This window comes from Ranitomeya imitator, chromosome 4 (genome assembly GCF_032444005.1).
Source record: "Ranitomeya imitator isolate aRanImi1 chromosome 4, aRanImi1.pri, whole genome shotgun sequence".
Classification (NCBI taxonomy): domain Eukaryota; kingdom Metazoa; phylum Chordata; class Amphibia; order Anura; family Dendrobatidae; genus Ranitomeya; species Ranitomeya imitator.
The window spans coordinates 659,440,363-659,465,623 of NC_091285.1; the positions used below are offsets into that span (position 1 = coordinate 659,440,363).

The 25,261-nt window shown below is 52.8% G+C and overlaps 1 protein-coding gene across 2 annotated transcripts; it reads right to left on the reverse strand.

Annotated features, from left to right (window-relative positions):
* Nucleotides 1–2,802: 2,802 nt before the first annotated feature.
* On the reverse strand, nt 2,803–24,065 carry EIF3G (eukaryotic translation initiation factor 3 subunit G). 2 transcript variants are annotated; one of them, XM_069767075.1, is made up of 10 exons: nt 23,964–24,065; nt 17,454–17,545; nt 15,246–15,334; nt 7,022–7,081; nt 6,651–6,755; nt 6,100–6,292; nt 5,819–5,926; nt 4,322–4,455; nt 3,914–4,020; nt 2,803–2,896 (listed from the first exon to the last, which is right to left on the reverse strand). In XM_069767075.1, the coding sequence occupies exons 1-10, from the start codon at nt 23,981–23,983 to the stop codon at nt 2,881–2,883; spliced, it is 924 nt and encodes a 307-aa protein (XP_069623176.1). In that variant the 5' UTR covers nt 23,984–24,065; the 3' UTR covers nt 2,803–2,880. The 2 variants fall into 2 exon arrangements, with proteins under 2 accessions (XP_069623176.1, XP_069623175.1); XM_069767074.1 differs by having other exon boundaries at nt 4,322–4,458.
* Nucleotides 24,066–25,261: the final 1,196 nt, after the last annotated feature.

The window sequence follows — 25,261 nt, forward strand, 5'->3', positions numbered from 1 at the left end:
ACGTTCCTCCATTACACTATGACCCTGATGCTGTGATGGCCGAGGACAACCATCATTAAGAAGGGAGGAATGTAAGAGGGTGGTGCTGTTATGGGCAGTAAGGAACACGCTGTCACTTTAAGAGGCTGCACTCCCTTGTCTGGCGTGATGGAATGTTCTGCTTCTCCCCTGCAATAATCGTAATGAGCTAGTCTGTGCAGAGTGCAGGTGTGGAGCTGGAGCGGTGTGTGTGAGCTGAGGCTGCTGCGGAGAGGACTTTTTGTGCTGATAGCTGAAAGAGAGAACTCTGTCCTGTTATAGCTGCAAGAGAGCCACGAAGATACAGAGAAAGGGATATACAGTTTCCAGGAGCATGCCTAGGATCCAGAAGCAAGGAGAAGACGTTTCACAGAGCTGACAGAAAGCCGTGCGCACCACCATATTAGACTGCTGGGGGCCCCTTGGGACTGGACCTGATTCTCCAACATCACCGTAAGTCTGTTCATTTGGTGCACCTGTTAGGGCCTAGTGTAGGCTTCAATAGTCAGTACACGGGAGCCGTGTGGCCTGCTTAGTAAAGGCCAGGGAGGTTATATGTAGAGTAGCATCATCACTTGTTTATTGTTTACATTTGCTTGTTAGACATATTTTGAGTCTGAAATAGCTGGAGCACCATGCTATTTTACGGAAAAGATAAAGTGTATTACTCTTGTAAATTGTCTGTTGCCATTGTATACCAGTTTGCATCTTCCTCATTCCCTTCCTTCCTTGCCTTCCAATAAATCTACCCTTTGTTGTTTGCATCTCATCTTGTGTACAGTAGTCTTCCTGCACCATGGTGGTCCCCCAGCCATCTCTTCACACTACAGATCCATCATTGTCCAAGAATCAATGTACTGAATGTAGCAGAGACACTACCGCATCATCCACCCCCAATCTCTGCTGGTATGCAAACTGCAGAGGGTCAGTAAAAGCCCTCACCCTCGGACACAAGTAGGTGAGTATTAATCTCTCCAAGGACTTCATAGCATGTGATAGTCTTGTAGGGAATGTATTAATTACATAGTGGAATGTGTTGAGAACAATAAAACCTAAAAATGATCAACGTAAATCACAACTAATATCTCACGGAGGTCTGGAATGGAATGATGCTGAAAATCAAAGTGGAAAATGAAGTTACAGGCTGACAGTTACAAGTCTCTAGACTACGCTGACAGACACAACAAACCTTCTTGCCACAGCTTGTATTGATGTGCCATCCTGGATGAGCTGCACTACCTGAGCCACTTGTGTGGGTTGTAGAGTCTGTCTCATGCTACGAGTGTGAAAGCACAACCAACATTCAAAAGTGACCAAAACATCAGCCAGAAAGCATTGGTATTGAGATGTGGTCTGTGGTCCCCACCTGCAGAACCACTCCTTTATTGAGGGTGTCTTGATATTTGCCAATAATTTCCATCTGTTGTCTATTCCATTTGCACAACAGCATGTGAAACTGATTGTCAATCAGTGTTGCTTCCTAAGTGGACAGTTTGATTTCCTTGAGTTATATTCTGTGGTTTAAGTGTTCCCTTTATTTTTTGAGCAGTGTACATTTCCTTGAGGGGGGTCTAGTTTCTAAAATGGGGTCTCTTGTGGGTGTTTCAACTGTTTCACTTATAAAAATACAAAATTTGGGGCTAAAAACATTTTTTGTGAAGAAAATGTGATTTTATTTTCACAGCTCAACGTTATAAATTTCTGTGAAGCACCTGGAGGTTCAAGGTTATCACCATGCATCTAAATACATATGGTTTTGAGCACCTTGAGGGGTGCAGTTTTTAGAGTGGTGTCACTTTTCAGTATCTTATCATATAGACCCCCCAAAGAGACATCACGTGATGTGGTCCCTAAAACAAAATAATTTTGTTGGAAAAATGAAAAATTGCTGGTCACCTTTTAACCCTTATAACTCCCTAACAAAAAAAAAGTTGGTTCCAAAATTGTGCTGATGTAAAGCAGACACGTGGGAAATGATATTAAGTATTTTGTGTGACATATCTCTGTGACTTAAGGGCATGAAAATTCAAAGTTGGAAAATTGCGAAATTTGACAAATTTCCGGGGGTTTCTTTCGCAAATAAACGCAAGTCATACTGAAGAATTTTTACCACTATCATGAAGTACAATATGTCATGAAAAACATTCTCAGAATCACCGGGATCAGTTGAAGCGTTCCAGAGTTATTACCTAATAAAGGGACTGTGGAAAGAATTGTAACAATTGGCTCAGTCATTAACGTGCAAACCACCTTCAGGGGTGAAGGTTGAAAATAGCTTTTTACGGCATAAGCATTAACATTGATGTTGCCCCTTTATTCTATAGCCCTAGGGGGTCCTCCCTCTGCTTTGTCAGTGGTTAGCCATTTGCCAACATGGTTGATGTCTAAGCCACTCTGAATAATAAAATATGAACAGAACAGGGGATGGTTACTTTGCATAGCTAAATTCCAGGGTAGGAGCTGTGGGTACAAGAGGCTGCAGCTACAAGAGGTGCAGCCACAAGGCGCCGCGGCTGCAAGCCACAAGGCACCGCGGCTGCAAGCCACATGGCGCCGCTGCTGCAAGCCACAAGGCGCCGCTGCTGCAAGCCACAAGGCGCCGCTGCTGCAAGCCACAAGGCGCCGCTGCTGCAAGCCACAAAGCGCCGCTGCTGCAAGCCACAAGGCGCCGCGGCTACAAGCCACAAGGCGCCGCGGCTGCAAGCCACAAGGCGCTGCGGCTACAAGCCACATGGCGCTGCGGCTATAAGGCGCTGCAGCTGCAAGAAACAGCACAGACTCCTCGGTGTTCAACTGATTTATTAGCATCAAGCGACATAAGAAAAAGCGTCCCGTCTTCTAACACCATGTGCCGATTTTCGCTCAGTTGGTTGACGGTCTGCGGGTAAACAAGAGAGATGCAGAAAGTTAATTACTATTTTTTAAAAAAAGTAATGTTAGTGTTAACTATTAGTGATGAGCGAGCGTGCTGGGATAAGGTGTTATCTGAGCATGCTCGTGTGCTGACTGAGTGACTTCGGTGTGCTCGAATAATATGTTTGAGTCCCCGTGGCTGCTAGCTATTCCCCACATGTGTTGCGTCTGTCGAACAGCCACGAGACATGCAGCCGCGGGAACTCAAACATAGTCAGCACCCGAGCATGCTCAGGCAACACCTTATCCCAGCACATTCGCCAAGGCAGCCATGCTTGTGCTTCTCTCCTACAACCAGGAGGCAAATTTCTATATAGTGCCACCCAAAGAGCTCCGAAACCTAACACTCATATAACCCAAAAGCAAGGCATAACATATAAAGGGAGTTCCATTTACATTTTAGAAAAATCAAAAAAGGAAAAAAAAATACCCAAAAAGAAAAATTAGAGAAGAAATATATAAATCTTTACACTTCTTTTCTAATTTTGCTTTTTGGGTATTTTTTTCCTTTTTGGTTCACCTAACAATCATAGCAAGAAAATCCATAGGAGCCGTCTGCCTCTGACTACTCCGGATGTTCCCTCCAAAGGCTTGGAAGACAATTGTATGTAGAGGCCCCAGGAGTGGAAAGGCTGGAAGAGACCGCAGTCCCTTTGTGACAGGCGAGTCCCAGACTCCATATTTAATCTGCATTTTTTCATCCCTTACTAAGATAATGACCGAGTCTCACTGAAGGCAAATTCCGGCCGACAACACTTTACCATGAGGGGAATATCCGAGGTCCGTTTTGTTTTGCTTGTGGCCGTATTATGGACCAAATCTGTCGAACCGCGTTTGATATATCGGATTAGCAACAACAAAAAAAGTCTCAAAATGTTGTGCAAAACCGGTATGTGAGAATATCTGTGACTTCTTTAATGGAGCAAAAAATCTGATAAACCTAAGAAAATGGCAGAAAAGGAAACCTTGTGGTCAGACTTACTTGGCCCATTCCACGTTGAGAATTAGATGGTCGTAACCAAAGCCGGAAACGCCAGCGATGGCGCGGGCTGCGTCCTCTCTGCGGTGGAAACTGATGAAGGCAAAACCCTGACGGGGAAGAATGGGAGACACCAGTTATGTAGGAAAAAAACGTAATGAGGTGCAATACCTGAAACCGTCACTGCTGTTCCTACTACAGGCCTGAGGGGGGCGCAGTATGGCACGGATTCACCTCCTCAGGTCCTGCACTATGAATAGCACAGTATCGGTTTCGTACAGCTAGCATCATCCCCCCCCATCCAATACACGACCCAAGCGTCCCCTCCAATTCTTTCGGATCGGTGGGGGTCCCAGCGATCAGGAAGATTGTTAACCCTTAGATGTATCAATTGGATATAGGATGGTTTACCTTTGACTGTCCGGTGGTTTTGTCCTTAGCCAGGTAGATGCGAGAGATGGATCCAAAAGGCCTGAAGAGCTCCTGGAGGTCGGTCTCCCGGGTGTCTTCAGATAAGTTGGTCACACGGATAGTAGCGTTGTCATCTGCTACAAAAAGAACATGGACATCCAGGGAAGTCACCTCAACCCCATAGAGAACAGGTCCGGACCCTTATTTATACTGGGCCCCCATATCTTCATTACATGAATACCAGGGCCCAGTCTGCCAACACTTGTCTAAGGGGGAGTAGTAACTGTACTATCCGCCCATTTTCTAAGACCGAAGGTTCTAATAACACCACAGTTCTCCATGGCCACCCTCATGTCTTCAACGTCTTGTTCACAGAGCAATGTATGAAGGAAATATGGCAGCGTGGCAAGGGTTAAGGTAGCTGTAGTCAGAATGGTAGACAGGGTGGAAGTCAGAGGCTCACGCGGGCCCAGGGAGGGAGGGAGGCAGGCTCACGCGGGCCCAGGGAGGGAGGGAGGCAGGCTCACGCGGGCCCAGGGAGGGAGGCAGGCAGGCTCACGCGGGCCCAGGGAGGGAGGGAGGCAGGCAGGCTCACGCGGGCCCAGGGAGGGAGGGAGGCAGGCAGGCAGGCTCACGCGGGCCCAGGGAGGGAGGGAGGCAGGCAGGCTCACGCGGGCCCAGGGAGGGAGGGAGGCAGGCAGGCTCACGCGGGCCCAGGGAGGGAGGGAGGCAGGCAGGCTCACGCGGGCCCAGGGAGGGAGGGAGGCAGGCTCACGCGGGCCCAGGGAGGGAGGGAGGCAGGCTCACGCGGGCCCAGGGAGGGAGGGAGGCAGGCTCACGCGGGCCCAGGGAGGGAGGGAGGCAGGCTCACGCGGGCCCAGGGAGGGAGGGAGGCAGGCTCACGCGGGCCCAGGGAGGGAGGGAGGCAGGCTCACGCGGGCCCAGGGAGGGAGGGAGGCAGGCTCACGCGGGCCCAGGGAGGGAGGGAGGCAGGCTCACGCGGGCCCAGGGAGGGAGGGAGGCAGGCTCACGCGGGCCCAGGGAGGGAGGGAGGCAGGCTCACGCGGGCCCAGGGAGGGAGGGAGGCAGGCTCACGCGGGCCCAGGGAGGGAGGGAGGCAGGCTCACGCGGGCCCAGGGAGGGAGGGAGGCAGGCTCACGCGGGCCCAGGGAGGGAGGGAGGCAGGCTCACGCGGGCCCAGGGAGGGAGGGAGGCAGGCTCACGCGGGCCCAGGGAGGGAGGGAGGCAGGCTCACGCGGGCCCAGGGAGGGAGGGAGGCAGGCTCACGCGGGCCCAGGGAGGGAGGGAGGCAGGCTCACGTGGGCCCAGGGAGGGAGGCAGGCTCACGCGGGCCCAGGGAGGCAGTGTTGCAAGGAGATGGTTAAGGTAGCCAGTGTTGTGTGAGTTAGTGTAGGCAGGGTGCTCGTCAGGATCGTGAGTAATTCCGATGCCAGGAGGACATATACGACGGCCATATCCCGCCGATACTATCTGTACCTCTGCGGTTGGGCTGCATGGACTCTCCTCTCCGGGTTGCTCCATCTCTCAGACTGGGTGGAACGTACTTTCCTGTCTTGCTCACTGGAGCCTGCGCTGGTTCTGGTTCTGTGAAAAAAGTCAAGAACAGAGTAAAGCGTAGAATTCCTAGTGATGTGCCCCAGAAGACAATTCCTCATCCATGGGGCAGTGACAGCAGATGGCAGCGGGCACCGTGTAATCCGACATTTCCTCTTTAGGGTCCTCCTCATCTGGGGTCAGGACCTGCGCACAGTACGTACCAGCTCCCGGCACTTTCTCCTTGTCTGCGGTGGACAGACCCAGCTGCTCGGCCAGTTCCTTCTGCATGGGACCCAGCGTGTCTTTATAGGGACATCTTGTAGTCCAATGGTCTCCTTTGCAAATTCTACAAGAGACGATTTTCTGCCCCTTCAGCTTGTTCATTGGGTCTTCCTCCTCCTGATTGTTGAGATCCTGGAAAGGCAAAAGACATAGCGTCAGCCTAAACCTCACATTTGTGCACAAGGGTACAAGACCCGGGCCACACGAGTACAGAACCTGGACCATTCAAAGCTCAGAAAATGGGCAGAACGTGACATTATAAAGGGTCAACCTCTGAACAGAGCTCAGACTGCACGTCCCAGAACCTATTCCAAGATACTGGTGAGGTCTCCATAAGTAGGAAGGGAAAAACCTCACTCTCCTCTACCCATCCTGCAGTGGTCGACATGGACGTCGTGGTGGTGGCGGTCATCATCATCCAAGATAGGAGTTCCTAATCTGGTGTCCCACCTCTGCCCCCGTAAGGGAGAATTAGGGTCACTCTTCTCACCTCTTTATTGGTGATGAAGGTCATTAGGACGTCATCGCTGACGGTGGTGGTGGCAACATTTGGTCCTGGTGGGTCGAATTCGGAGTTTCCAAACTTCTTCCAATTCTGAAGACAAAAAGAAAAAGGAAAGGAGAATAAAAGGGGTCTTGCCCTCACTTTCTGATCTGTGGAGGTCCCACCAGTCCTGCGCAAATTTAACGTTAACCTGTATGGGGTCTGAGCGGCGGTTTGCCTGCACGGAACGGGGCTCGGAGCAACAGTGAACGGCTACATGAGTGCAGCCCCTTCCACATTCTCAGGACCCCATAAGATCAGCCCCCGGCATACCCTTTTATATAGGTTTTAGGCCTTTATGTCCTCCCTGCACTCACCTTCCTGCGTGCCACCACTTTGGATGCTTTACGGGTTTCAATTTTGAAGGTGCGAATAATCTGAAAGTAAAAAAAAAACAGACATTAAGATCCGCATTGTATGTGACACGTGGGGTGCGACCTGGGCCCCTGGCTGTCGTCCCCCAAAGTGTTCACATGGATAGACACCCTGGTTTTACAGTGCCCAAAATAAGAGGTACTGCACCCAAGACATCAGTGAAGGTCCCCGCCGAGCAGACCCATCGCACCTCTCTTTATGGCGGGTGCTGGCTGAGTTACACAGCAGCGATCGGAGCCATCTCTGATCGCTGCTGTCTGACCACGGGCATCGAAATCGAGTGATCGTGATGCCTGACCGTTCCGTCACGCATTGTCCCCCACGATGAAACTGCAGACAGTGTGCCATGGGAGCCGAGCGTTTACTAAAGACGCCAGTCCCCACTATTTCTATAACCCGCCAGTCCCCACTATTTCTATAACCCGCCAGTCCCCACTATTTCTATAACCCCAGGTTTCTAAGGTGATCGACATTATTTCAGCATGCGGCAAGAGAGGACTATAAAAAAAAAAATTAAAAAATGAATAAAAAAAATCTGATCTATGAAAATATAAAATTAAACAACCCATTTAAAAAATTATGAAATTAAGAAATAATAATAAAAAAAAAATCTCCAGAATTGCCATGGTTTTTTTTTTTTGGTTGCTGCGCTTCTCCCAGAAAATTCAATAAAAAAAGTTAGTAAAAATGCAACATGTACCCAAAAAGTGGCAGCTAAAAACGGGCCCTGGCACAGCTCCATGGAGTGCAGATACTGGGTGGAAGGAGTTTTCCTGCGGCCACAATTAGGGCCAGCAGCTGCAGCCGGGAAACGTTCCAATGAGGCGACGCTGCGCCCTCTAGTGGCTGCCGAGGATGAATCCACGCTTGCCTGTAGATGTATTTTACATTAGTGACCCCCCCCCCCCCTCTGTATATACATCTCTCCTGTCAACATGGCGAGGGTCAAGAGGGGTCACAGCTTCTTACTTCTGTACTGACCACCTCAGCACATCTGCACGGGACACACACCCATCTCTGCTGTGCGCAGCTGATCACCTCCCTCCCACCTCAGCACATCTGCACCGGACACACACCCATCTCTGCTGTGCGCAGCTGATCACCTCCCTCCCACCTCAGCACATCTGCACCGGACACACACCCATCTCTGCTGTGCGCGGCTGATCACCTCCCTCCCACCTCAGCACCGGACACACACCCATCTCTGCTGTGCACAGCTGATCACCTCCCTCCCAACTCAGCACCGGACACACACCCATCTCTGCTGTGCGCAGCTGATCACCTCCCTCCCAACTCAGCACCGGACACACACCCATCTCTGCTGTGCGCAGCTGATCACCTCCCTCCCACCTCAGCACATCTGCACCGGACACACACCCAACTCTGCTGTGCACAGCTGATCATCTCCCTCCCACCTCAGCACTGGACACACACCCATCTCTGCTGTGCGCAGCTGATCACCTCCCGCCCACCTCAGCACATCTGCGCCGGACACACACCCAACTCTGCTGTGCGCAGCTGATCACCTCCCTCCCACCTCAGCACATCTGCACCGGACACACACCCAACTCTGCTGTGCGCAGCTGATCACCTCCCTCCCACCTCAGCACCGGACACACACCCATCTCTGCTGTGCGCAGCTGATCACCTCCCTCCCACCTCAGCACCGGACACACACCCATCTCTGCTGTGCGCAGCTGATCACCTCCCTCCCACCTCAGCACCAGACACACACCCATCTCTGCTGTGCGCAGCTGATCACCTCCCTCCCACCTCAGCACATCTGCACCGGACACACACCCATCTCTGCTGTGCACAGCTGATCACCTCCCACCTCAGCACATCTGCACCTGACACACACCCATCTCTGCTGTGCGCAGCTGATCATCTCCCTCCCACCTCAGCACCGGACACACACCCATCTCTGCTGTGCACAGCTGATCACCTCCCTCCTCAGCACATCTGCACCGGACACACACCCATCTCTGCTGTGCGCAGCTGATCATCTCCCTCCCACCTCAGCACATCTGCACCGGACACACACCCATCTCTGCTGTGCGCAGCTGATCACCTCCCTCCCACCTCAGCACATCTGCACCGGACACACACCCATCTCTGCTGTGCGCAGCTGATCACCTCCCTCCCACCTCAGCACATCTGCACCGGACACATACCCATCTCTGCTGTGCACAGCTGATCACCTCCCTCCCACCTCAGCACCGGACACACACCCATCTCTGCTGTGCACAGCTGATCACCTTCCTCCCACCTCAGCACCGGACACACACCCATCTCTGCTGTGCGCAGCTGATCACCTCCCTCCCACCTCAGCACATCTGCACCGGACACACACCCATCTCTGCTGTGCGCAGCTGATCACCTCCCTCCCACCTCAGCACCTCAGCACCGGACACACACCCATCTCTGCTGTGCGCAGCTGATCACCTCCCTCCCACCTCAGCACATCTGCACCGGACACACACCCATCTCTGCTGTACGCAGCTGATCACCTCCCTCCCACCTCAGCACCGGACACACACCCATCTCTGCTGTACGCAGCTGATCACCTCCCTCCCACCTCAGCACCGGACACACACCCATCTCTGCTGTGCGCAGCTGATCACCTCCCTCCCAACTCAGCACCGGACACACACCCATCTCTGCTGTGCGCAGCTGATCACCTCCCTCCCACCTCAGCACCGGACACACACCCATCTCTGCTGTGCGCAGCTGATCACCTCCCTCCCAACTCAGCACCGGACACACACCCATCTCTGCTGTGCGCAGCTGATCACCTCCCTCCCACCTCAGCACATCTGCACCGGACACACACCCATCTCTGCTGTGCACAGCTGATCACCTCCCTCCCACCTCAGCACATCTGCACCGGACACACACCCATCTCTGCTGTGCGCAGCTGATCACCTCCCTCCCACCTCAGCACATCTGCACCAGACACACACCCATCTCTGCTGTGCGCAGCTGATCACCTCCCTCCCACCTCAGCACCAGACACACACCCATCTCTGCTGTGCACAGCTGATCACCTTCCTCCCACCTCAGCACCAGAGACACACCCATTTCTGCTGTGCACAGCTGATCACCTTCCTCCCACCTCAGCACCAGACACACACCCATCTCTGCTGTGCGCAGCTGATCACCTCCCTCCCACCTCAGCACATCTGCACCAGACACACACCCATCTCTGCTGTGCGCAGCTGATCACCTCCCTCCCACCTCAGCACATCTGCACCGGACACACACCCATCTCTGCTGTGCGCAGCTGATCACCTCCCTCCCACCTCAGCACCGGACACACACCCATCTCTGCTGTGCGCAGCTGATCACCTCCCTCCCACCTCAGCACCGGACACACACCCATCTCTGCTGTGCACAGCTGATCACCTTCCTCCCACCTCAGCACCGGACACACACCCATCTCTGCTGTGCGCAGCTGATCACCTCCCTCCCACCTCAGCACCAGACACACACCCATCTCTGCTGTGCGCAGCTGATCACCTCCCTCCCACCTCAGCACCAGACACACACCCATCTCTGCTGTGCGCAGCTGATCACCTCCCTCCCACCTCAGCACTGGACACACACCCATCTCTGCTGTGCACAGCTGATCACCTCCCTCCCACCTCAGCACATCTGCACCGGACACACACCCATCTCTGCTGTGCGCAGCTGATCACCTCCCTCCCACCTCAGCACATCTGCACCGGACACACACCCATCTCTGCTGTGCACAGCTGATCACCTCCCTCCCACCTCAGCACATCTGCACCGGACACACACCCATCTCTGCTGTGCGCAGCTGATCACCTCCCTCCCACCTCAGCACATCTGCACCGGACACACACCCATCTCTGCTGTGCACAGCTGATCACCTCCCTCCCAACTCAGCACATCTGCACCAGACACACACCCAACTCTGCTGTGCGCAGCTGATCACCTCCCTCCCACCTCAGCACTGGACACACACCCATCTCTGCTGTGCACAGCTGATCACCTCCCTCCCACCTCAGCACATCTGCACCGGACACACACCCATCTCTGCTGTGCGCAGCTGATCACCTCCCTCCCACCTCAGCACCGGACACACACCCATCTCTGCTGTGCACAGCTGATCACCTCCCTCCCAACTCAGCACCGGACACACACCCATCTCTGCTGTGCGCAGCTGATCACCTCCCTCCCACCTCAGCACATCTGCACCGGACACACACCCAACTCTGCTGTGCACAGCTGATCATCTCCCTCCCACCTCAGCACATCTGCACCGGACACACACCCATCTCTGCTGTGCGCAGCTGATCACCTCCCGCCCACCTCAGCACATCTGCGCCGGACACACATCCAACTCTGCTGTGCGCAGCTGATCACCTCCCTCCCACCTCAGCACCGGACACACACCCATCTCTGCTGTGCGCAGCTGATCACCTCCCTCCCACCTCAGCACATCTGCACCGGACACACACCAATCTCTGCTGTGCACAGCTGATCACCTCCCTCCCACCTCAGCACCGGACACACACCCATCTCTGCTGTGCGCAGCTGATCACCTCCCTCCCACCTCAGCACATCTGCACCGGACACACACCCATCTCTGCTGTGCACAGCTGATCACCTCCCTCCCACCTCAGCACATCTGCACCGGACACACACCCATCTCTGCTGTGCGCAGCTGATCACCTCCCTCCCACCTCAGCACATCTGCACCGGACACACACCCATCTCTGCTGTGCACAGCTGATCACCTCCCTCCCAACTCAGCACATCTGCACCAGACACACACCCAACTCTGCTGTGCGCAGCTGATCACCTCCCTCCCACCTCAGCACTGGACACACACCCATCTCTGCTGTGCACAGCTGATCACCTCCCTCCCACCTCAGCACATCTGCACCGGACACACACCCATCTCTGCTGTGCGCAGCTGATCACCTCCCTCCCACCTCAGCACATCTGCACCGGACACACACCCATCTCTGCTGTGCACAGCTGATCACCTCCCTCCCAACTCAGCACATCTGCACCAGACACACACCCAACTCTGCTGTGCGCAGCTGATCACCTCCCTCCCACCTCAGCACTGGACACACACCCATCTCTGCTGTGCGCAGCTGATCACCTCCCTCCCACCTCAGCACCGGACACACACCCATCTCTGCTGTGCGCAGCTGATCACCTCCCTCCCACCTCAGCACATCTGCACCGGACACACACCCAACTCTGCTGTGCACAGCTGATCATCTCCCTCCCACCTCAGCACATCTGCACCGGACACACACCCATCTCTGCTGTGCGCAGCTGATCACCTCCCGCCCACCTCAGCACATCTGCGCCGGACACACATCCAACTCTGCTGTGCGCAGCTGATCACCTCCCTCCCACCTCAGCACCGGACACACACCCATCTCTGCTGTGCGCAGCTGATCACCTCCCTCCCACCTCAGCACATCTGCACCGGACACACACCAATCTCTGCTGTGCACAGCTGATCACCTCCCTCCCACCTCAGCACATCTGCACCAGACACACACCCATCTCTGCTGTGCACAGCTGATCACCTCCCTCCCACCTCAGCACATCTGCACCGGACACACACCCATCTCTGCTGTGCGCAGCTGATCACCTCCCTCCCACCTCAGCACATCTGCACCGGACACACACCCATCTCTGCTGTGCGCAGCTGATCACCTCCCTCCCACCTCAGCACCGGACACACACCCATCTCTGCTGTGCGCAGCTGATCACCTCCCTCCCACCTCAGCACATCTGCACCGGACACACACCCATCTCTGCTGTGCACAGCTGATCACCTCCCTCCCAACTCAGCACATCTGCACCAGACACACACCCAACTCTGCTGTGCGCAGCTGATCACCTCCCTCCCACCTCAGCACTGGACACACACCCATCTCTGCTGTGCGCAGCTGATCACCTCCCTCCCACCTCAGCACATCTGCACCGGACACACACCCATCTCTGCTGTGCGCAGCTGATCACCTCCCTCCCACCTCAGCACCGGACACACACCCATCTCTGCTGTGCGCAGCTGATCACCTCCCTCCCAACTCAGCACCGGACACACACCCATCTCTGCTGTGCGCAGCTGATCACCTCCCTCCCACCTCAGCACCGGACACACACCCATCTCTGCTGTGCACAGCTGATCACCTCCCTCCCAACTCAGCACATCTGCACCAGACACACACCCAACTCTGCTGTGCGCAGCTGATCACCTCCCTCCCACCTCAGCACTGGACACACACCCATCTCTGCTGTGCGCAGCTGATCACCTCCCTCCCACCTCAGCACATCTGCACCGGACACACACCCATCTCTGCTGTGCGCAGCTGATCACCTCCCTCCCACCTCAGCACCGGACACACACCCATCTCTGCTGTGCGCAGCTGATCACCTCCCTCCCACCTCAGCACCGGACACACACCCATCTCTGCTGTGCGCAGCTGATCACCTCCCTCCCAACTCAGCACCGGACACACACCCATCTCTGCTGTGCGCAGCTGATCACCTCCCTCCCACCTCAGCACCGGACACACACCCATCTCTGCTGTGCGCAGCTGATCACCTCCCTCCCACCTCAGCACATCTGCACCGGACACACACCCATCTCTGCTGTGCGCAGCTGATCACCTCCCTCCCACCTCAGCACATCTGCACCGGACACACACCCATCTCTGCTGTGCACAGCTGATCACCTCCCTCCCAACTCAGCACATCTGCACCAGACACACACCCAACTCTGCTGTGCGCAGCTGATCACCTCCCTCCCACCTCAGCACTGGACGCACACCCATCTCTGCTGTGCGCAGCTGATCACCTCCCTCCCACCTCAGCACCGGACACACACCCATCTCTGCTGTGCGCAGCTGATCACCTCCCTCCCACCTCAGCACCAGACACACACCCATCTCTGCTGTGCGTAGCTGATCACCTCCCTCCCACCTCAGCACATCTGCACCGGACACACACCCATCTCTGCTGTGCACAGCTGATCACCTCCCTCCCACCTCAGCACTGGACACACACCCATCTCTGCTGTGCGTAGCTGATCACCTCCCTCCCACCTCAGCACATCTGCACCGGACACACACCCATCTCTGCTGTGCGCAGCTGATCACCTCCCTCCCACCTCAGCACCGGACACACACCCATCTCTGCTGTGCGCAGCTGATCACCTCCCTCCCACCTCAGCACATCTGCACCGGACACACACCCATCTCTGCTGTGCGCAGCTGATCACCTCCCTCCCACCTCAGCACCGGACACACACCCATCTCTGCTGTGCGCAGCTGATCACCTCCCTCCCAACTCAGCACCGGACACACACCCATCTCTGCTGTGCGCAGCTGATCACCTCCCTCCCAACTCAGCACCGGACACACACCCATCTCTGCTGTGCGCAGCTGATCACCTCCCTCCCACCTCAGCACATCTGCACCGGACACACACCCAACTCTGCTGTGCGCAGCTGATCACCTCCCTCCCACCTCAGCACATCTGCACCGGACACACACCCAACTCTGCTGTGCACAGCTGATCATCTCCCTCCCACCTCAGCACATCTGCACCGGACACACACCCATCTCTGCTGTGCGCAGCTGATCACCTCCCGCCCACCTCAGCACATCTGCGCCGGACACACACCCAACTCTGCTGTGCGCAGCTGATCACCTCCCTCCCACCTCAGCACCGGACACACACCCATCTCTGCTGTGCGCAGCTGATCACCTCCCTCCCACCTCAGCACATCTGCACCGGACACACACCAATCTCTGCTGTGCACAGCTGATCACCTCCCTCCCACCTCAGCACCGGACACACACCCATCTCTGCTGTGCGCAGCTGATCACCTCCCTCCCACCTCAGCACATCTGCGCCGGACACACACCCAACTCTGCTGTGCGCAGCTGATCACCTCCCTCCCACCTCAGCACCGGACACACACCCATCTCTGCTGTGCGCAGCTGATCATCTCCCTCCCACCTCAGCACTGGACACACACCCATCTCTGCTGTGCGCAGCTGATCCATCTCCCTCCCACCTCAGCACATCTGCACCGGACACACACCCATCTCTGCTGTGCGAGGCTTGTCCCCTTAGTACGTGGAGCAGATAACGGGCGGCACCCACCTTAATCTTCTTGTCGTCTCCATCCAGCTTGTACTCGGTGATGGTCTTTATGTTTCCATTCACGACCTCTCGCGGGGTGTCCAGGACATCTGTGGAGGATCACAGGTTACACTGCAGAGCTGCGCTATTAGGCCAGTAGGCACTTGGCTACAATGGATGTAAGAGTTCAGCTGTGGAGCACAAGCTGCTGCCCCAGTGTAATACTGAGCACTTCCCGTAGTCCATGTGTGACGGGGATGACTGGCTGGAGAGACGACGCCATAGTGATTACAATACAACAAGTCTGAGCGCACATCCAAAAGACCAGTGGGGAGCGCCCCCTACTGGCACATGTCCGAATTATATCCTGCTACCCCCATCTGAAGGCATGGGGTCCCCCTCATGCATAAGGCAGCATCTATGGTGGAGCTAGTGGACCGGCCAGACACCAGGACACAACCCCGACGCCCCACTATGGTCAATGAGGAGTGTGTGTAGGCGACACTGGCAGCTCTGGAGATAAAAAACAAAAAACCAACACAGACACTGGATAACCTCTTACACAACTGTGCTGTCCTAGACCACGGGGGAACCGATATCCTGACATCTACCCCGTGCCCCTAGTCTGCCAGGGATCCTGACATCTACCCCGTGCCCCTAGTCTGCCAGGGATCCTGACATCTATCCCGTGCCCCTAGTCTGCCAGGGATCCTGACATCTACCCCGTGCCCCTAGTCTGCCAGGGATCCTGACATCTACCCCGTGCCCCTAGTCTGCCAGGGATCCTGACATCTACCCCGTGCCCCTAGTCTGCCAGGGATCCTGACATCTACCCCGTGCCCCTAGTCTGCCAGGGATCCTGACATCTACCCCGTGCCCCTAGTCTGCCAGGGATCCTGACATCTACCCCGTGCCCCTAGTCTGCCAGGGATCCTGACATCTACCCCGTGCCCCTAGTCTGCCAGGGATCCTGACATCTGCCCCGTGCCCCTAGTCTGCCAGGGATCCTGACATCTGCCCCGTGCCCCCAGTCTGCCAGGGATCCTGACATATACCCCGTGCCCCTAGTCTTCCAGGGATCCTGACATCTACCCCGTGCCCCCAGTCTGCCAGGGATCCTGACATATACCCCGTGCCCCCAGTCTTCCAGGGACCCTGACATCTACCCCGTGCCCCTAGTCTGCCAGGGATCCTGACATCTACCCCGTGCCCCCAGTCTGCCAGGGATCCTGACATATACCCCGTGCCCCTAGTCTGCCAGGGATCCTGACATCTACCCCGTGCCCCTAGTCTGCCAGGGACCCTGACATCTACCCCGTGCCCCTAGTCTGCCAGGGATCCTGACATCTACCCCGTGCCCCTAGTCTGCCAGGGACCCTGACATCTACCCCGTGCCCCTAGTCTGCCAGGGACCCTGACATCTACCCCGTGCCCCTAGTCTGCCAGGGACTTTGACATCTACCCAGTGCCCCTAGTCTGCCAGGGACCCTGACATCTACCCCGTGCCCCTAGTCTGCCAGGGACCCTGACATCTACCCAGTGCCCCTAGTCTGCCTGGGATCCTGACATCTACCCCGTGCCCCTAGTCTGCCACGGATCCTGACATCTACCCCATGGCCCTAGTTTGCCAGGGACCCTGACATCTATCCCGTGCCCCTAGTCTGCCAGGGATCCTGACATCTACCCCATGGCCCTAGTCTGCCAGGGATCCTGACATCTACCCCATGGCCCTAGCTCTCCACGGATCCTGACATCTACCCCGTGCCCCTAGTCTGCCAGGGATCCTGACATCTACCCCGTGCCCCTAGTCTGCCAGGGATCCTGATATTAACCCCTTTTATTAGCCCACCAGGATTCCTAACATTGACCCCGTTGCCTAGATCACCAGGGATCGTGACATTAACTTCAACCCCCAAGTCTAACTGGGATCCTAACATTAACCACACCCTGCTAGGCCGCTGGAGATAGTGCTATTAACCCATCCACCTTGCCTGTCAACAATGAATTCTAGCATTAACCCCTTCTCTGCTCTAGACTATCAAACAAGCCACCAATGACAGCTTCTTTGCCCCAGACTACCAGGGACCAAGGTAGAGTTACAGAGCAGCCACCGATAAACCTCCTGATCCCCTGCTCCCAGGAGTGACCCGACCCCATATTAACACTACTTCCCATGATGCACTGTGCTGGCAGTAACACCGAGGCCTGTGTCATTATGGTTACACTCACAGTCCTGTTCATGAACCTTCTCGACTACCGGACTCAAAGGCTCCACATCTTCACCTTCCTCCTCCACCTGGTCGGCCCAGCTGGGCTTGGAGCTGTAACAGGATAAGAGCGAGTGACAAAAAGTCCATCCGTCAGACCCCCAGAGTCCAGCCGATCAGTAATGTATGTACACAGTGACTGCAGCAGCAGAATAGTGAGTGCAGCTCTTGAGGATAATACAGGATGTAACTCAGGATCAGTAATGTATGTACACAGTGACTGCAGCAGCAGAATAGTGAGTGCAGCTCTGGGGTATAATACAGGATGTAACTCAGGATCAGTAATGTAATGTATGTACACAGTGACTGCAGCAGCAGAATAGTGAGTGCAGCTCTGGGGTATAATACAAGATGTAACTCAGGATCAGTAATGTATGTACACAGTGACTGCACCAGCAGAATAGTGAGTGCAGCTCTGGGATATAATACAGGATGTAACTCAGGATCAGTAATGTAATGTATGTACACAGTGACTGCACCAGCAGAATAGCGAGTGCAGCTCTGGAGTATAATACAGGATGTGACTCAGGATCAGTAATGTAATGTATGTACACAGTGACTGCACCAGCAGAATAGTGGGTGCAGCTCTGGAGTATAATACAGGGTGTAACTCAGGATCAGTAATGTAATGTATGTACACAGTGACTGCACCAGCAGAATAGCGAGTGCAGCTCTGGAGTATAATACAGGATGTGACTCAGGATCAGTAATGTAATGTATGTACACAGTGACTGCACCAGCAGAATAGTGAGTGCAGCTCTGGGGTATAATACAGGATGTGACTCAGGATCAGTAATGTAATGTATGTACACAGTGACTGCACCAGCAGAATAGTGAGTGCAGCTCTGGAGTATAATACAGGATGTGACTCAGGATCAGTAATGTAATGTATGTACACAGTGACTGCACCAGCAGAATAGTGAGTGCAGCGCTGAGGTATAATACAGGATGTAACTCAGGATCAGTAATGTAATGTATGTACACAGTGACTGCACCAGCAGAATAGTGAGTGCAGCTCTGGGGTATAATACAGGATGTAACTCAGGATCAGTAATGTATGTACACAGTGACTGCACCAGCAGAATAGTGAGTGCAGCTCTGGAGTATAATACAGGATGTGACTCAGGATCAGTAATGTAATGTATGTACACAGTGACTGCACCAGCAGAATAGTGAGTGCAGCTCTGAGGTATAATACAGGATGTAACTCAGGATCAGTAATGTAATGTATGTACACAGTGACTGCACCAGCAGAATAGCGAGTGCAGCTCTGGAGTATAATACAGGATGTGACTCAGGATCAGTAATGTAATGTATGTACACAGTGACTGCACCAGCAGAATAGTGAGTGCAGCTCTGGGGTATAATACAGGATGTGACTCAGGATCAGTAATGTAATGTATGTACACAGTGACTGCACCAGCAGAATAGTGAGTGCAGCTCTGGAGTATAATACAGGATGTGACTCAGGATCAGTAATGTAATGTATGTACACAGTGACTGCACCAGCAGAATAGTGAGTGCAGCGCTGAGGTATAATACAGGATGTAACTCAGGATCAGTAATGTAATGTATGTACACAGTGACTGCACCAGCAGAATAGTGAGTGCAGCTCTGGGGTATAATAAAGGATGTAACTCAGGATCAGTAATGTAATGTATGTACACAGTGACTGCACCAGCAGAATAGTGAGTGCAGCTCTGGAGTATAATACAGGATGTGACTCAGGATCAGTAATGTAATGTATGTACACAGTGACTGCACCAGCAGAATAGTGAGTGCAGCTCTGAGGTATAATACAGGATGTAACTCAGGATCAGTAATGTAATGTATGTACACAGTGACTGCACCAGCAGAATAGTGAGTGCAGCTCTGGGGTATAATACAGGATGTAACTCAGGATCAGTAATGTAATGTATGTACACAGTGACTGCACCAGCAGAATAGTGAGTGCAGCTATGGAGTATAATACAGGGTGTAACTCAGGATCAGTAATGTAATGTATGTACACAGTGACTGCACCAGCAGAATAGTGAGTGCAGCTCTGGAGTATAATACAGGGTGTAACTCAGGATCAGTAATGTAATGTATGTACACAGTGACTGCACCAGCAGAATAGTGAGTGCAGCTCTGGAGTATAATACGGGATGTGACTCAGGATCAGTAGTGTATGTATGTACACAGTGACTGCACCAGCAGAATAGTGAGTGCAGCTCTGGGGTATAATACGGGATGTAACTCAGGATCAGTAATGTAATGTATGTACACAGTGACTGCACCAGCAGAATAGTGAGTGCAGCTCTGGGGTATAATACAGGATGTAACTCAGGATCAGTAATGTAATGTATGTACACAGTGACTGCACCAGCAGAATAGTGAGTGCAGCTATGGAGTATAATACAGGGTGTAACTCAGGATCAGTAATGTAATGTATGTACACAGTGACTGCACCAGCAGAATAGTGAGTGCAGCTCTGGAGTATAATACAGGGTGTAACTCAGGATCAGTAATGTAATGTATGTACACAGTGACTGCACCAGCAGAATAGTGAGTGCAGCTCTGGAGTATAATACAGGATGTAACTCAGGATCAGTAATGTAATGTATGTACACAGTGACTGCACCAGCAGAATAGTGAGTGCAGCTCTGGAGTATAATACGGGATGTGACTCAGGATCAGTAGTGTATGTATGTACACAGTGACTGCACCAGCAGAATAGTGAGTGCAGCTCTGGGGTATAATACGGGATGTAACTCAGGATCAGTAATGTAATGTATGTACACAGTGACTGCACCAGCAGAATAGTGAGTGCAGCTCTGGGGTATAATACAGGATGTAACTCAGGATCAGTAATGTAATGTATATACACAGTGACTGCACCAGCAGAATAGTGGGTGCAGCTCTGGAGTATAATACAGGGTGTAACTCAGGATCAGTAATGTAATGTATGTACACAGTGACTGCACCAGCAGAATAGCGAGTGCAGCTCTGGAGTATAATACAGGATGTGACTCAGGATCAGTAATGTAATGTATGTACACAGTGACTGCACCAGCAGAATAGTGAGTGCAGCTCTGGGGTATAATACAGGATGTGACTCAGGATCAGTAATGTAATGTATGTACACAGTGACTGCACCAGCAGAATAGTGAGTGCAGCTCTGGAGTATAATACAGGATGTGACTCAGGATCAGTAATGTAATGTATGTACACAGTGACTGCACCAGCAGAATAGTGAGTGCAGCGCTGAGGTATAATACAGGATGTAACTCAGGATCAGTAATGTAATGTATGTACACAGTGACTGCACCAGCAGAATAGTGGGTGCAGCTCTGGAGTATAATACAGGGTGTAACTCAGGATCAGTAATGTAATGTATGTACACAGTGACTGCACCAGCAGAATAGCGAGTGCAGCTCTGGAGTATAATACAGGATGTGACTCAGGATCAGTAATGTAATGTATGTACACAGTGACTGCACCAGCAGAATAGTGAGTGCAGCTCTGGGGTATAATACAGGATGTGACTCAGGATCAGTAATGTAATGTATGTACACAGTGACTGCACCAGCAGAATAGTGAGTGCAGCTCTGGAGTATAATACAGGATGTGACTCAGGATCAGTAATGTAATGTATGTACACAGTGACTGCACCAGCAGAATAGTGAGTGCAGCGCTGAGGTATAATACAGGATGTAACTCAGGATCAGTAATGTAATGTATGTACACAGTGACTGCACCAGCAGAATAGTGAGTGCAGCTCTGGGGTATAATACAGGATGTAACTCAGGATCAGTAATGTAATGTATGTACACAGTGACTGCACCAGCAGAATAGTGAGTGCAGCTCTGGAGTATAATACAGGATGTGACTCAGGATCAGTAATGTAATGTATGTACACAGTGACTGCACCAGCAGAATAGTGAGTGCAGCTCTGAGGTATAATACAGGATGTAACTCAGGATCAGTAATGTAATGTATGTACACAGTGACTGCACCAGCAGAATAGCGAGTGCAGCTCTGGAGTATAATACAGGATGTGACTCAGGATCAGTAATGTAATGTATGTACACAGTGACTGCACCAGCAGAATAGTGAGTGCAGCTCTGGGGTATAATACAGGATGTGACTCAGGATCAGTAATGTAATGTATGTACACAGTGACTGCACCAGCAGAATAGTGAGTGCAGCTCTGGAGTATAATACAGGATGTGACTCAGGATCAGTAATGTAATGTATGTACACAGTGACTGCACCAGCAGAATAGTGAGTGCAGCGCTGAGGTATAATACAGGATGTAACTCAGGATCAGTAATGTAATGTATGTACACAGTGACTGCACCAGCAGAATAGTGAGTGCAGCTCTGGGGTATAATAAAGGATGTAACTCAGGATCAGTAATGTAATGTATGTACACAGTGACTGCACCAGCAGAATAGTGAGTGCAGCTCTGGAGTATAATACAGGATGTGACTCAGGATCAGTAATGTAATGTATGTACACAGTGACTGCACCAGCAGAATAGTGAGTGCAGCTCTGAGGTATAATACAGGATGTAACTCAGGATCAGTAATGTAATGTATGTACACAGTGACTGCACCAGCAGAATAGTGAGTGCAGCTCTGGGGTATAATACAGGATGTAACTCAGGATCAGTAATGTAATGTATGTACACAGTGACTGCACCAGCAGAATAGTGAGTGCAGCTATGGAGTATAATACAGGGTGTAACTCAGGATCAGTAATGTAATGTATGTACACAGTGACTGCACCAGCAGAATAGTGAGTGCAGCTCTGGAGTATAATACAGGGTGTAACTCAGGATCAGTAATGTAATGTATGTACACAGTGACTGCACCAGCAGAATAGTGAGTGCAGCTCTGGAGTATAATACGGGATGTGACTCAGGATCAGTAGTGTATGTATGTACACAGTGACTGCACCAGCAGAATAGTGAGTGCAGCTCTGGGGTATAATACGGGATGTAACTCAGGATCAGTAATGTAATGTATGTACACAGTGACTGCACCAGCAGAATAGTGAGTGCAGCTCTGGGGTATAATACAGGATGTAACTCAGGATCAGTAATGTAATGTATGTACACAGTGACTGCACCAGCAGAATAGTGAGTGCAGCTATGGAGTATAATACAGGGTGTAACTCAGGATCAGTAATGTAATGTATGTACACAGTGACTGCACCAGCAGAATAGTGAGTGCAGCTCTGGAGTATAATACAGGGTGTAACTCAGGATCAGTAATGTAATGTATGTACACAGTGACTGCACCAGCAGAATAGTGAGTGCAGCTCTGGAGTATAATACAGGATGTAACTCAGGATCAGTAATGTAATGTATGTACACAGTGACTGCACCAGCAGAATAGTGAGTGCAGCTCTGGAGTATAATACGGGATGTGACTCAGGATCAGTAGTGTATGTATGTACACAGTGACTGCACCAGCAGAATAGTGAGTGCAGCTCTGGGGTATAATACGGGATGTAACTCAGGATCAGTAATGTAATGTATGTACACAGTGACTGCACCAGCAGAATAGTGAGTGCAGCTCTGGGGTATAATACAGGATGTAACTCAGGATCAGTAGTGTATGTATGTACACAGTGACTGCACCAGCAGAATAGTGAGTGCAGCTCTGGGGTATAATACGGGATGTAACTCAGGATCAGTAATGTAATGTATGTACACAGTGACTGCACCAGCAGAATAGTGAGTGCAGCTCTGGAGTATAATACGGGATGTGACTCAGGATCAGTAGTGTATGTATGTACACAGTGACTGCACCAGCAGAATAGTGAGTGCAGCTCTGGAGTATAATACAGGATGTAACTCAGGATCAGTAATGTAATGTATGTACACAGTGACTGCACCAGCAGAATAGTGAGTGCAGCTCTGGGGTATAATACAGGATGTAACTCAGGATCAGTAATGTAATGTATGTACACAGTGACTGCACCAGCAGAATAGTGAGTGCAGCTCTGGGGTATAATACAGGGTGTAACTCAGGGTCAGTAATGTAATGTATGTACACAGTGACTGCACCAGCAGAATAGTGAGTGCAGCTCTGGGGTATAATACGGGATGTAACTCAGGGTCAGTAATGTAATGTATGTACACAGTGACTGCACCAGCAGAATAGTGAGTGCAGCTCTGGAGTACAATACAGGATGTAACTCAGGGTCAGTAATGTAATGTATGTACACAGTGACTGCACCAGCAGAATAGTGAGTGCAGCTCTGGGGTATAATACAGGATTGCAGACAGTCTCCTTGGTTCCCACATATCAGTTAGACGTCGTTCAGTGGTCGCTTCCTATGTGCGGCTCTGTAGCCCGGTAGTCGCAGGCTGACTCCCCGTCTCCTCTCTTATGTTTCCGCCTTTGCCCCTTGTGTCGCCCCGCTAGTTTCCCCGCAGGTCACGTCGCTATGTCTCTGCCCAGCGCTCCCCGGTACTCACTCGTAGTCTCCGGTCGGCATGGCTCCGTGTGCCTTATGGCGGCCCCGGAAGTTGAAGAGAAAGAGAGACGTAGCAGAGCCGCACTGTACAGATGGACGCACACGTCCGGTGCCGCTCTAGGTAAGGTTCTCTCTGTTCGTGGAGGACTGGAGAGGTCACGTGTTATGTGGTAAACGGTGGGAATGCTGGGAATTGTAGTCCTTCCTATAGCCATTATGCTATCCTCTGGGGCAGATATAGTCAGACTGACATGTATTCTAAAAATATTTTTATAGCAGTAAATTCATGAGCTGGTGGTGCCCCTTTAAGTACATTTGTGACTATCTGGGGTCTTCCTGCCCCTGCAGAGCAGCCATTTCCTGCTGCCTAGTTAGTACATTGCTTACAAACGTGGTGACCGCCGTCTCCATGGTGAGAAGACAATAAGGGACGTGTGGTGCCGTCCTCAGTTCATCACAATGTGGCCCCAGAAAAGTGGCGTAATATAATGTAGGAACGTTCCCCGACCGCAGCGCATCGTAATCCAATGGATCCAGACGGGAGTGTGGAATATCAGCGGTGATGAACCCGCCTCAGTAGCGTGGCGCCAGAACCGTCACCCCAGAGAGGAGCACGGTGCCGAAACCGCGGTCACACCGGAGCATCAACCCAGAGAGGAGCACGGTGCCGAACCCGCAGCCACACCGGAGCATCAACCCAGAGAGGAGCACGGTACCGAACCCACGGCCACACCGGAGCATCAACCCAGAGAGGAGCACGGTGCCGAACCCACGGCCACACCGGAGCATCAACCCAGAGAGGAGCACGGTACCGAACCCACGGCCACACCGGAGCATCAACCCAGAGAGGAGCACGGTACCGAACCCACGGCCACACCGGAGCATCAACCCAGAGAGGAGCACGGTGCCGAACCCACGGTCACACCAGAGCATCAACCCAGAGAGGAGCACGGTACCGAACCCACGGCCACACCGGAGCATCAACCCAGAGAGGAGCACGGTACCGAACCCACGGCCACACCGGAGCATCAACCCAGAGAGGAGCACGGTGCCGAACCCGCAGCCACACCGGAGCATCAACCCAGAGAGGAGCACGGTACCGAACCCGCGGCCACACCGGAGCATCAACCCAGAGAGGAGCACGGTACCGAACCCGCGGCCACACCGGAGCATCAACCCAGAGAGGAGCACGGTACCGAACCCGCGGCCACACCGGAGCATCAACCCAGAGAGGAGCACGGTGCCGAACCAGTGGCCACACCGGAGCATCAACCCAGAGAGGAGCACGGTGCCGATTCC